The sequence below is a fragment of the Diplotaxodon limnothrissa genome, linkage group LG2, assembly GCF_057381915.1.
Source record: "Diplotaxodon limnothrissa isolate DT_005_m linkage group LG2, D_limnothrissa_male_GT1.1, whole genome shotgun sequence".
Taxonomy (NCBI): domain Eukaryota; kingdom Metazoa; phylum Chordata; class Actinopteri; order Cichliformes; family Cichlidae; genus Diplotaxodon; species Diplotaxodon limnothrissa.
Window position 1 is genome coordinate 24,132,504 of NC_140597.1, and position 14,292 is coordinate 24,146,795.

The 14,292-nt window shown below is 42.5% G+C and overlaps 1 protein-coding gene across 1 annotated transcript; it reads left to right on the plus strand.

Moving 5' to 3' along the window:
- The first annotated feature begins 6,623 nt into the window (after nucleotides 1–6,623).
- Nucleotides 6,624–13,267, plus strand: lpar4 (lysophosphatidic acid receptor 4). Its single transcript, XM_085368716.1, has 3 exons — nucleotides 6,624–6,866; nucleotides 11,392–12,138; nucleotides 12,249–13,267. Exons 2-3 carry the CDS (start codon nucleotides 11,563–11,565, stop codon nucleotides 12,735–12,737), a joined length of 1,065 nt encoding a protein of 354 aa, XP_085224842.1. The 5' UTR covers nucleotides 6,624–6,866; nucleotides 11,392–11,562; the 3' UTR covers nucleotides 12,738–13,267.
- Nucleotides 13,268–14,292: the final 1,025 nt, after the last annotated feature.

Sequence of the window (14,292 nt, forward strand, 5' to 3'; positions counted from 1 at the left end):
CTGAAAACCAAATAAGATTTTGAAATTCATAATAATCAGTTTTAAGCAGGAATAAATAAGAAGTTAATGTTTCAACTCATTGTAGGGTGTCGCTCTCGTTTGCTCACGTTTATTAGAATTAATACCAGCATAGGACAGTCTTGACAGCAGTGTTGGTAAAGTTACTTGAAAAAACTAATTAGTAACTAATTACTGATTACTTCTTTAAAAAGTAATCCCGCTACTTTACTGATTACTCATTTTCAAAAGTAATTAGTTACTTAGTAATTTTTTAAAAAACATGATACACAACGTGAATACGTAATAAAGCAACAGACCTTTCAGCCCAATTCTATTTTTTATTCATAATCCATCATATGAAATTGAATCAAATAGAAAACGTTTTATGAGTTTTAATCTTTTAATTTTACGCATTAAGCAAAGATTTAACTATATGAAACAGTTTTTGACTTGAAGAAATTGTTTAACATTTAAACTTATTTTCTGCACATTCTGCATATTCTGTTTACACTCTTTCAAATAGATGCAAGTAAAACACAGCAGAAAATAAATAAAATCAAAGATTCAGCGGCACTAAGTCCTGTCGCTCTTAAATCTATGTTCACCTGTTTAGCAGGAGTGGAGCAGGTGGAGGTTTGCCTGGTGTCGCAGTCATGTCCGCAGGGGGATCCGGGGGTTTCTCTGTGAATGTCACGTTCCCGTGGCGGCGTGCTAGGCGCTCGCTCAGATTTGAAGTTTGATTTTTCGCTGTAGACAGAAGTTTTCTTCCCATGCAGAGTGTACAGTGTACGCTAATGTTATTTGTCACTTTTTACGGACTAAAACTTAAAGTAATGTAAGTACGGCCATGCTTTAAACTGCACGGTCGTACTCTCTCCATCACTCCATATTATCCATTGTTGATCTGCACACGTCTGTTGCTGCCACGAGCGTCGCACATGCTTACGTCACTGTCATGAGACACTCTCACAAACAAAATCATGAAGGTTTAGTAACGCAGTAACGCAGTAACGGAGTAACACAGCGTGCTTACGGGAAAGTAACAGTAATCTAATTACTTTTTTGCAATAGTAATCTCTTACACTACTCGTTACTTGAAAAAAGTAATCGGACGCCCATCTCCGCTTGCCAGTGGGGGGCCACTGGAGGGGGCAGCAAATCTTGGGTGGTGGCCAGTGCCCCCATTGCCCCCTCTTAATGGCACCCCTTCCGGCCCTAAAAAGCTGTTTATTGCACTGAGATAATTTTAACTAAGAGACAGCTATGCATGTAGGTTGCTTAATGAACAGCTGTATATACAGTATATACAACCGAACTTTAAATACAAAGCTTTGGTTATATTGTTTATGCTATTAGGATGAAGGACGTCCTTTTTTCATGTATCATTAGAGGTATTTATGGATTTTTACTGTTTCTAAGCTCAGCACTCAACACAGCTATGGTAACACAGTGCTTTTATCTATTGTATCACACAGTAAAGAGGGTTAAAATTAAACTAAATTCAATTATCTCCTGGAGCAATGCCAATTTTCCCCTTCAAGAAGACCATGTTTGGAAAAGAGCTGATACAGTCTTTGAGAGCTGACTTTTTACTCCCTTGAAATGAGGAACATCAGCCCATTATATCACAAAGACAAACAGCTCAGTCTGAGCAGGTTGAGGTCAGTCTGGTCAGCCTGTCTGCCTCGCCTCTCAGTCTGGAGAAACGGGCACTCACCCATGGCTGCTCATGCTGCACCTATCAGTGCTGTGGGGTAAACAACTCCTCCTCGATCTCAAGCTGTAGTAGCTCTCGGAGGCCTCAGTTAAAGCCAGCGGCATTGATCTGGGCTCTGCCCAATCGAGTGTCTAATCAGGTCAGAGATTAATGCCGTCTCAGGGACTAAGGTCACACATGCACACAGGAGTAAAGGAGTAAAGCCCACTGTACTCCTGTTAACATCAGTCCAAAAAGAGCCTACAAAGCTCAAGACTCCTGTGTTATACTGCCTTGCTGCCTTTGTCCAGCCTTGTTGTCAGGGGAGAGGCATGTACGGCATGACGGGGCTACCCCTAAACCCTCCTGGAGCCCGTGAATGAGAGGATGGGCAGAAGCAAGGGAAGAAAAGCAAAGGAAATACACTCATCATTGCATTAAAGGAGCGTTGGACAGAAGGGTCCAAGAAGAAGAGGCCAGGGAGGGAGGGAAGGAGGCGGTGGTGGCAGTAATGGGGTCTTTGTTCTGGTTGGTGTGACTCACAAAGCCCTGGCCAGGGCCGCACAGCTTAGTTACCCTTACCAAACACAGAGAAGCAGGAGGGAGGAGTGCATATGGGTTTGTGTGATTGGGGTACGTTTTGGGGCTCTAGGTCGAGGTAATATAGGTCCAATACTCTGATTATTTACACATTTAATTTTATTAATACTGCTTTAGCATCCAGCCCCTCTGATGATGGCTGAATAAATTAAAGTGGATTTGGTGGTGGCAGATGAAAGTCACTGTAAGGATATATGTGAAAATGGCATTGTTTGCACTGTTTTACATGCCACTGTGGCTTATATTAGGCCTTGCCAAATTAATGGGATACCCTCTGGATGATTACATGAAGCTGTAGCTTGTTTAGGCTCACTATCTGGATTCAATTACAGTAGTCAAGATGTGAAACACCATTCAGGAAATATGCTCTTATCACACGGTGTGACTCACACTTCTTTAAGTGCTTGTTCTTCAACATCAGCAATTAAGACGGTTAAAGACATCTGGTGGTGTGTAAAGCATTGTGTGTCTGTGTGTGTGTGTGCGTCTCAGCTCAGTTTAGGCTTTAAGCAGGATGTCCTGTCCTCCCTGCTGCTATTGTGGAGCGGTCAGCCTGCCAGACGCTACTCCTAAAGACCACTTCCCCTCTGTCAAGCACCTCACTCTCTGTGTCTCTGTCACACAAAAACACATTGTTCACACGGACACACAAGCACACACATGCTCACATACTGTAGCGCCCCATGCCAGCCTGAACACAATGAAAACCTGGCCAACACCGCCCTGTCACCTGGTTAAAAATAACTCTTTTTGCAACAGATTATGGCTGTGTTTTAACAATAGCAGGACTTTGATCAGCCAAAATAGCACTACGCTGTTATTTTGAGGTATCACTCACCAGAGCTGACTGTTATGTTTTGGCTCCGTAAAGTTGCCAGGCACCCCGAAGATGTCACATCCATTTTTTTTTATTGTGCTGTATTTATACTATATATAATAAGGGGGGGGGGGGGGGGGGGGGGGGGGGGGGGGGGCGGAAGACTGTACTCTCTCTGTCAGATCTGAGGTTTTACATATCAGGAGATAATTTTTAAAATCCAGGTCTCAAAATGATTGAAATACTACCTCAGATCGTTATTTAACAGTTAGCTGCGGTAAAGCAGAAGAAGTGTGTGAAGAACGAATTACGCCGCATGATTCAACAGCTTGTAGAACCACTTTTAGCAGAAAAACATGAAGTTTTCTCACAGTGTTGTGGAGGAATTTTGGCACACTTCAGTTCATCGAGGTCTGCGGTCGTTTGTTTATGCACAGATCTCTTCAGGTCCCACCGCAGCATTTCAATCATGGCGATGTATGGACTTTGACTGGGCTGTTGCAACATTTGGACTCTTTTTTTTCTTCTTCAGCCGTTCTGTTGTTGATTTGCTGGGCTCATCGTCCACTTACGTGACCCAGATTCAGCCAAGCTTCAGCTGTTGGACACATTTGACCCTAGAATACTTTGTGGTTGACTAAATAGAATAGAATAGAATTCAACTTTATTGTCATTGCACATGCACAGGTACAGGGCAACGAAATGCAGTTTGCATCCATCCAGAAGTGCTTTAGCCATGATATAGATATATTACAAATATATATTAGCAATAATATAGATATGTAAGTATATGAAATGGGTCTATTATGGTATGTTATAATGTACACGGTATGAAGTATGTTATGAATATGCTATAACTATAAGTATGTACAGGCTGTAGTGAGTACAAGCTATGTACAGGCTATGAACAGGATATAAATATGAAAAACTATACAGAAATATGAGATATACAGCTATACAGAAATGTGAACTATGCAGGTTATAAACAGTTGTAGATTTAAAAATTATGGTATTGTACAGAATGATTATTTACACAGAACTATACAGTAGTGCAGTTAAGATAAGTAAGATATGTGGATAATTTCTACAGAGGCTACATAAAGTGCTAGTGGTTGTGAGTGGTGGTTCAGTCCATGTTATTATTGTGTGTATGAGGGTACAGTTGTCCATTGTGTGTGTAGGTGGTTGTGTGTGTGTGTATGTCCAGTCCATGTGTTAACATGGGTCAGATGTCAGGAGGCAGAGTTCAGGAGTCTGACAGCTGTGGGGAAGAAGCTGTTCCGGTACCTTGGGATTTTAGTCCGGAGGCTCCTGTAGCGCCTCCCAGAGGGCACGAGGGTGAAGAGTCCATGTGATGGGTGACTGGGGTCTTTGCCTCCAAGGTACAGAGCTGCAAAACAACCACAAATCATCACCCCTCTGCCACCATGCTTGACAGTTGGTATGAGGTGTTTGTGTTGATATGCTATGTTTGGTTTTTGCCAATAGCGGCGCTTTGCATTATGGCCAAACATCTCCACTTTGGTCTTGTTTATCCAAAGAGCATTTTTCCAGATGTCTTGTGGTTTGTTCAGATGCATTTTAGCAAACCTAATGGCTGCAACCATGTTCCTTTTAGAGAAGAGTCTTTTTCCTTGCAAACAAGCCGTTCCATCTTAATGTACTAATGTTTCTCACAGTAGAATGATAATAATAATGGATTGCATTTATATTGCGCTTTTCGGACCCCTCAAAGCGCTTTACAATTCCACTATTCATTCACTCGCACATTCACACACTGGTGGAGATCGTAGCCACAGCTGCCCCGGGGCGGACTGACAGAAGCGAGGCTGCCATATCGCGCCATTGGCCCCTCTGGCCATCACCAGTAGGCCGTAGGTGAAGTGTCTTGCCCAAGGACACAACGACCGAGACTGTCCAAGCCGGGGCTTGAACCGGCAACCTTCCGGTTACAGGACGAACTGCCAACTCTTTTTTGATCGCTGATAGACTTCAGATTGTTTTGAAATGGGCTTGTAATCCATCCTAGATTGATGTGCAGGAACAGACCTGCTAAAGAAATAGATAGGCTGGGGAGTGTGAGGAGTTTTCATGTTCTCCCTGAGCCTGTGTTGGTTCTCTCTGGGTACTCTGGGTTCCTCCCAAACAGTTAGTGTGATCAGGTTAACTGGTGTTTCTAAATTGCTCGTAGGTGTGGATGTGAGTGCTTGTTTGTCTCTCTGTGTTAGCCCTGTGACAGACAATTGAACAGTCCAAGGTGCACCCCGCCTTTCATCCTGTGGCAGATGGGATATCTATCTCCATTATTACAGCAGTTATCTTGTGGTTGAAATTTTTACTTCAATATAACTGCGATGTTATTATGAGGCAGCACTTACTCCTAGTGAATGTTTATGAATTGCTGCATCTTCAACAATATTTCAGACCGTTTGACATTTCTTCACCATAGATTGGTGCTACCTTATTAGAAATAATTCTGCACTGTAACTTGCACTGTTTTGAAACTAATTATTGACTGATGATGTTTTCAGGCAGCATGTAATTCCCTCAGAAATAGTCAGCAACCCAGGAACTCAGTTCATCTCCCAGGCATGAAAGACCTAATGTTCAGCACTCAGAGCCTCGGAGTTCAGCTCAGGTTTTCATTCTCAACATGTTGGTCAATCAGAGAGGCTAAACCCAGAACTAAAAACAGCTCTCTGCTGTGTAACCCCCCCCAAACCCCTCCTCCTGGTCCTCTCAACTGGTGTGGGTTGGGTATGCACATAACTCACTTACCTCCTCTGCTACTGGTTTTTTGCCCTTTGAACAATCTCTAGGGTACCAGCCTCCAACTTTTCCTTCCGGTGAATCCGACCTTGCCGTGCCATCTGTCCAACTCTAACGAGTAGGCAAATGTGGACCCAGACCCAGTTAATCGTTGTTGTGGTTTTCTCTGCATTATTGTTGGGTTCTCATCTTACAATATAAAGGGGGCTATAAATATGAGGTGACTGTTGTTGTTATTTGGAGTTATATAAAAAAAATGGAATTAAAAATATTGACAGAGAGCAAAAAACAAGAGGCAGCCAACATCAAAAAAATGAGCTTTGAATGTCCCTGGCAAACCTGGAAAACTATTCCTGAAAACTACTTGAGCAAATTAAAAGGAAGCTGTACTGAAGAATATAGATGATCATACCAAATATTGACTTGAACAATGAAGTTATACAAACTTTTTGTTAGTGCACTTCTGTTTATACCCGCACATCCTCCAATAAAATCTCTCCATCTTTATCTCATCCAAGCAAAATAAAAAAGAAAGACTTTTGTGATGGATCACTCTTGTGTGGCCCTCTCTCCTTGTCCTCTCCTTCTTCACAAATCTCTATTCACTCTCTCCCTCCTCCCCTCCTCTCCTTCTCACTGGCCGAGGTACTATTGTCTCGTTTCCTGTCACCGTGCGGGCGGCTCTCCGCACGCGCACAGCAGGCGTGGCGGGTTGTGATGCGGTCACATTTGTAGCGGACGGACGGAGCGAGTCGTCAGGATTTGCGGCTCGCTTAAAAACCAGTGGTTTGCGCTGGTGGGTTACAGTTTAACTCGTGAGAGACTCTAAGGAAAGTAGTTTGCAGTCGGAGCAGCAGCAAAACCTTTAAGTTGGGAAATAAAAGAAGGTCTGGAGGGTTTTTTCGCCCCCTTTGACAGCTGCGCCGCTGCACCGACAAACATCAGTGACCGGGAGGTGAGCTGTCACCGTCCATTCAGCTGTCAGTAAGTTTGCTCTGCTTTGTCTTTAAGCTGCAATAGTTCCCTTTATAGCTGATGATAACCGATGATTTTGTCTCTAATGGAGAAAAAAACAAAACACCTTTTTATCGGGTTCTGGTTGTTTGAAGCTTCTGAAACCAGCAACATGTCTAACAGCTTTAACAAAGAAAACCTAAGCTGTGGATGGAGTGATGCAGCTGAAAGAAATACCATTAGCATCTGTCTGTAATGCTCATTACTACAGATTTTTTGCAGTATGGATAGTATGAGTAGATTTTTGTGTATTTGTTGTGCATGTAACAGCCTGGTTAAATTACACTACGTCCAGCACCATATTTGTTCTTTTAGTTTTCTTTATTTTTAAAACATTTGATTAATAATTTTGTGTATATATTATCATAAAATAGTTAAATAATAAACAGGTCCAATACATTTTCTCAGGTCTCAATCAATACTCGAATTGGGATCATAGAAGAAGAAAACTAGCAAATGTTCACATTTATTAATAATAATAAAAAAGTTCTAATATTGACTTTTTTTGACTGTTTCTGCTTTGATCTAAGTAACACCCAGAGGACTTCATGTACTGTTGTGAAGTAGTCAAGATGTCCGTTTATTACACCGCGCTGTGCGTCTCCTCGTCCTCCACCTTCAGCCCTGTGTGCTTTCATTCTTTCTAGCATGTGAGAGAAAGGAACAGCTGGATATGTGCTGAGCTCTGAACTCGATCTGTTGGTATCAGCGAGTCTCCAGAGGCCTGTTTCTGTCGCTGCTACGGGGGGAGACCCCGTAACCGTGCAGCTGTCCACGACCTGTGCGAGAAATCACACACTCCAGGCTGAGAACCCTCAGCTGGACCACTGGCAATCCACAACATGCTCAAACCTTGGAAGTTCTCCTGACTTTTAAACAAGCTGTTCAGCTGCCAGATTCCCGGTTCTATAGGCTCTGCTGCATTTAAAGGCAACAACAGCTGACGGTGAATCAGGGACGCTGTCAGGGGTCCTGGGCCTGAGCCACGGCACACAGAAAAGCATAGTGTTAGTGTGTTTGTGTGGGAGAGAGAGAGGGAGGACTGGCACATTTAAAGTGTTTGCCTGTTTGTGCGTTCACATGTGGAGCCTTGTGCATATGTAAGCGTGCGTCTGGTGCAGACGGGTACAGTAGGGGTATTGTAAAGGCTGATGGAGGCACAGGACAGTGCTGATGGACTAGTGTACGCTTTACTCCATCGAACTTGAAAATCCATATTTGATATGTTCGTCTTTATTTATCAACACAGCCTGAACTCTCATCACTTTGTACGTGCGTTGGAGAGTCTGTTGAGAGCACCTCACTGCTTGTTTAGTGTAATTGCATAACCCAGATTTAGCTCTTGTCGGGTTATTTAACTGGGTGGGAAAGCATGGGTACATTTCCATGGAAGACCAAAAAAAGAAAGTTAGAATTAGAGTTTTAGGTGAAGCTTGAAAAATGATGGATGCAGGAATCGCTTTAAAATGCCAAATTTTCTGTTTTTAATTGGACACAAAGTGTGATGACATCACAGAGGTTTGCTTTTAACTGACTTTAGAAACCTTAGAAACCAACATCATACAGCTGCACTGCTTATGAAACTTAAAATAATGTGTTAACGTGAACTGAATCACTCAGCAGTTAAAGGTTTGTAGTTCTGCTCGGTGACGTCACCTCTTTCTCAGTGTAAAGCGTTGTTTAGTTTGCCACATTTGTAATACTTTGTAAGGAAAGTTACTCTTATTTTGTGTAGCAATTTCATGCCCATGTTCTTTTACATGGAAATGCTTCTTTCCTCTAACTTACTTCCACTCGAACACTGTGATTCACTGGAAATCATTACCCCAATCCAAATAATGAATTTGTTGTGGATGTGGCAGAGATAAGATAGTTACCACTCTCCAACACATTTCCATCTGCCTACTTCCTGTTCTGACCTCACACATTCAGATTTAGCATCGAGTAAACAACTTGGGAACACATTGTCTGGAACAATATCAGATCAGTGTAATTGTTAATGTTTGACAAAACTATTGTATTTCACCCCACAGCAGTGCTCTGTGATGGTGGGAGCCGCTCTCAGCTGCTCTTTCCACCACGCTGGGTTATTTACTTCTTCCAGCTGGAGTTCAGCCATACATTCATTTTACGTTGCACTCTTTGACTCTGGTTCATGGACATAAATGGAATTTAAAGGAAATATGTAGATATCCCACTACAGTACATATTCCGGTCTCTAGCTATGTTATCTCACACAGTCCTGAAAGCAGCTAGAATGGTGAAATAGTTATATATTCAGTAATTTTGTTTCACTTCCTCTGATTAGACACTGCTGTGAAAGGCCAATATCTGTTCAGATAGAAGCAGTTTCACAGCATACTGACATAATGTGTCTGCACCCTCAGTTTTTGTTTTATCTTATCTTTGATATGAAAGATTACTGGGATTACATACAAGACTTCATGAAAAGTAGCGTGGTTATTCATTCAATATTCTCTCTTTTTATGGGCGTAAAGTTTCCCAGTCTGTATATGTGCACTTTTAAATGGTATATCCCAATTTTGTAACTGTTATAGCAAATAATTACATATAAATCCCGTGAATTAATTGAATTGACCCATTATTAGCGTTACATTTATGAGAGAAATTGATACTCGGATGCTAATCGATACTGAAACTTACCATCCGATTGACACTATTGACACTACGCTAACCGTGCCGTGTTCACCTCTTCCTGTGGAAACAACTCCGCACAGCACTGCAGCAGGGAGGCAGAGGCTGAACTTGTGACCTGCAGTTGACATTAACAGCACTGGAGAAGAATTTCTGCAGAGGTTCCACTTCAGCAGCATTGATGTCTTTATGTTATCAGCTAGCCAATAGTGTGAATTTAACAAGACGTCACAGTTATTTGTGTCTAAAAGGTTATTTTCCTCCTAAACTGACTGAAGCAGAGAAAAGTCGACCAGCAACTAGAGAGAAACATTCACAATAGGGCTGCCACAAACGATTATTTTGATAGTCGACTAGTCACCGATTATTTTTGCGATTAGTCGACTAATCAGATCATCATCCATTGGACGTAAAACTACAGCTTATTGCACCAGCAGCATCTGCTCTTATATAACTATCATTAGCTTACAGCTTTAAGTGTTTAAGGTCTGTGCTAACTAAAAATAAAGACAAGATAGTTTATTAAATTTTAATGAAATTTGCAGATTGTTTTGGTGAAGTTTAATAAACTCCTTGCTATCTAAAATATAACAGGACACTGGAGTATATTCTGGAGCATCTCACACTTCTGATAATCAGTTGTCTGCTTGACGTTTATTCAGCTGTGTAAAAACTAGAACTTTAATCTCAGACAAACTGATTTACTCAGGAACAAATAAAATACTAAAAAAAAAAGCCAAACAATAACATTTTAAGTTATCTAAGTGACTCATATATATTTAACCTGAGTAGCGAAAGACGGCGGTGGGTTTGAAAACGATTTGCGGGGAGTCCGGTGTTCTCACAGCGCTAGTGAGCCTAGCCCCCGGCTCGCTAACGAGCTAGTGGGTAACAGATGTCTCCGAAAACGTTGGAGCGCTTTTGAAAATATGTGGTGTCCTGATAAACTGAGCAGATATTTGAGGTTTACACAGCTACATTCTCGCCTGAAAATATGTTAAACGTTTATTTTGTGACCCAGAAAGAATAATAAGAGTAACATTAAAACTAACTAGCTGCCGCCATTGTTGGAAACTGCGCTGGGCCGCGCTATGAATTCTGGGACACAGCTGCTTCTTCTTCTTCTTCTTCGGGGTTTAACGGTAGCTGACATCCTTGTACATGCAATGCTGCCATCTTCTGTTTCAGTCCGTTATTACACTCTTAAATCCTGCCACTTATTCCTGCGTCTTTTGTGATCTTACAAAGCTTCAAACGACGCGTCGACTATTAAATCAGTCGTCGACGATTTTGATAGTCGACGTAATCGTGACTAGTCGACAAATCGTGGCAGCCCTAATTCACAACCTACCTTACTAACTCTACTCGATCAGCTACAAATGTAGTAGTGCCAGATAACAATATATAATAATCATGCAGTTCAAGATTCAGGTTTACTATTTTCTTTTTGGCATGTTTCACGGATAAGTGCCTTTCAGAATTAAAATATAAAATATTGTGATACCTGATCACGAGCGACTCCATGATTCCCGATCCTGTCACATACAAACATGACCAAATCTTAGGACTGTATCAATACGTACATATAGATGGTTTTGGATGGATAATCCATGTAGTTTTGTTTGTATCTTGTTTCTTTTAAATACTTGGCTCTATCTGGTAGTTTCTTCAGAATTGTACACTTGAGATTCAGTTGTAGAAACACAGAGTAATACATTTCAACCAGCCATATTCCTAAAATGAAATCTGCATCATGTTCAGTTGTACCACATTTTCTGGAGAACTAGAGTGGTTTTGTAATGAGGAAGTGACTAAGTGCTTTTTCCTTCTTTCTCCACAGGAGGACTGACGATGACTCCGAGGGGGCTTGACTGGTGGATCCCCTGCTGACATCTTTGATCCCCAGATTTCCGCTCTAAAACACCCCCGTTTCCCGACAGCTTTTGAGCTGTTGTGCACCCTTTTATTATATATTTTTTGGAGCCCCCCCCTCTGCGGCTGAGCTCTCAACATGGCTAGCCTGGTGATCAACGAGACCGGAATGGTGGACTGTGGGATTGACGACTCCTTCAAGTACAACTTGTACTCTGCGGTTTACAGCGTGGTCTTTGTGTCGGGCCTGATAACCAACTGTGCCGCACTCTTTGTGTTCTGTTTCCGGATGAAGATGCAGAACGAGACCACGATGTTTATGACCAACTTAGCATTATCTGATTTAGTGTTTGTTTTCACGTTGCCGTTCAAGGTCTTCTACAACGTGAACCGCAACTGGCCTTTTGGAGATGGACTGTGTAAGGTTTCGGGAACAGCCTTCATCACTAACATCTATGGCAGCATGCTCTTCCTCACCTGCATCAGCGTGGACCGCTTCCTGGCGATAGTCTATCCGTTCCGTTCACGCGGCATCCGGACGCGGAGGAACGCGGCACTGATGTGCGCCGCCGTGTGGCTCACCATCGTGGGAGGAGGCATTTCGGTGACCTTCTTCTCTACCATCAACAGCCGACACAAAGCCACCACATGCTTCGAGGGCTTTTCCAAGAACACCTGGAAGACCTACCTGTCTAAAATCACCATTTTTATCGAGGTGAATCGAGACGCACAACATACAGATGACTTTGTTTTTTTATTACGATAACCAAGACGTAGAATTAAGGTGTAATTTTCATAATGTTTTTATTATTATTATTTTTCCAGATTGTTGGTTTCCTCCTCCCGCTCTTGGCCAATTTAATATGCTCCTCGCTGGTTCTGCGGACGCTGCGTCGCCCCGTGACTGCTGGTCACGGCTGTGACAGTAAGAAACGCGTCCTGCGGATGATCCTTGTCCATCTTGGCATCTTCATCATCTGCTTCGTCCCGTACAACTCTATCCTCTTCCTGTATGCCCTGGTGCGAACCCAGGCCCTGGCTAACTGCACTGTGGAGCGCTTTGTCCGAACACTTTACCCCATCACTCTATGTCTGGCCAGTCTCAACTGCTGCCTGGATCCTGTGGTGTACTACTTCACCTCGGAGAGCTTCCAGAAGAGCCTGACCAAGGGAGGCAAAGGGTCTGGTTCTCGACCTGAGAGCATGCCCCGCAGTGACACGGAGACTAAGGACACAGCGACCGCTGTCCCAAGCGACACCCACACTCTGACCAGCAACGGAAAAGAGACAAAGATCACTGAAATTCAATTGTGACTCAAGAAAGAAGGAGAAGAAGGACAGGGTGGATTTGACTGCAACTCCTGAATTTAACAAATATAACAATCACTTGTTTGGTCCTGAAAATGGAAAACACATAACTCACCAGATTAGTTAAGTCCTGAGGTAAGTCCTGAGGCATGGCCTGGGCTTTATGGATTAACCCGGCACCAGGGATCAGAGGAATGTATCTGTGGTTTTTATGAGCGATCGCTACAGGGACCAGAGATCCAACTACACTGGGACTATTGCAATAATCCAGAGACTCAAAGTGGGTCTATAAGAGATTCTGACATGTCATTGATCAAACATAAGACATGCACACTTCCACTGGACTCTGAAGAAGATGATGTCCATCCACATGCTGTTTAGTACTTGTGTAACACAACAGTTCCTTAAGTATTATTGTTATAAAGCTCAAGCTTTCACAGTGCATTATATCACTGTGGTGTGTTACTAGTAATGCTACTGTGTAACACAGCATTGTGTTGACCTGCTGAGTCAAATGTATCTCATCATGTTGAAGACTGAGGCCAGTAAATGTCTGTTTTTGAATTGCATTCATTATTTCTTTGCTCCGGTCTTGTGATTGTCCTCACAGTCAAACCTGCTCTGAGCTGCTCTTTGTCAGCGAGCCTGTACATTTGAACTTGTGCGGGAGTTTTTCTACTCCAGCTTCTTGGTTTTTCACCAAGCAGCCAGTGTGAGCTTGTCCTCAGCGCTCTGATTTAGTTGAGGACCTTGGCCTGTGTGCTGTGTCACAGGCCAAATGCTTATTATGACTGGAGCAATGGTCCATTGTTTGCCTCTGAATGAGGTCTCTCTGTCTTAATCCGGCCTTAGACTGCAGATCTGCTCAAAGTCTCTTACACACAGCAATGTGCAAACACTCCAAGTACAGATGAACGCCTTTAGCTGTTTACCCAAAATCATGGATTTAAACTGCATGGAGCACAAAACACTTGTGTGTCAGCAGATTTGGATGTTTGAGTGTTGCTGAATTTGCATGTATAAAATGCAGAAACGTGCAGAATTTGTCCAATCTTTATCATAAAGTCCGAAGAGGATGCACAATCCGGTCAGAGCAGCATCTGCAACAGCAAAATAAATCGATTTTGCAGCTGAATCTGTGAAGAAGCTTCTGAATCAAGTTAAACTTTGGTCAAATTTGGCATCTGAAGATGGAGGAACCACCTGTAGCTTAACTGCTCTACATTAAACTTGATTTATACTTCTGTGGGAAATCTACATAGTAACAGTAAACTCCTTTTATCCCCACACCTCAGCCTTATGTGGTATGCATCAACCTGACGTTTAGTTACATTTCTCTGGATGTACACAGCAGGTTATTTAGAAGATTTCGGCATAAGGTTAAAATGAAGTTTCGGTTGTTGCATAAGTTACAATGTAGATCTGACGCAGAAGTATTCATACACGTGTAGGACACATGAGTTGAGGTCAGCTGTGAGGCAGGAATCAATAACACAAGCAGATGCAGAATTAACGGTGAAATTTCCTGTTATCAACCGAGCTACAAGTTTGGGTTGGATTG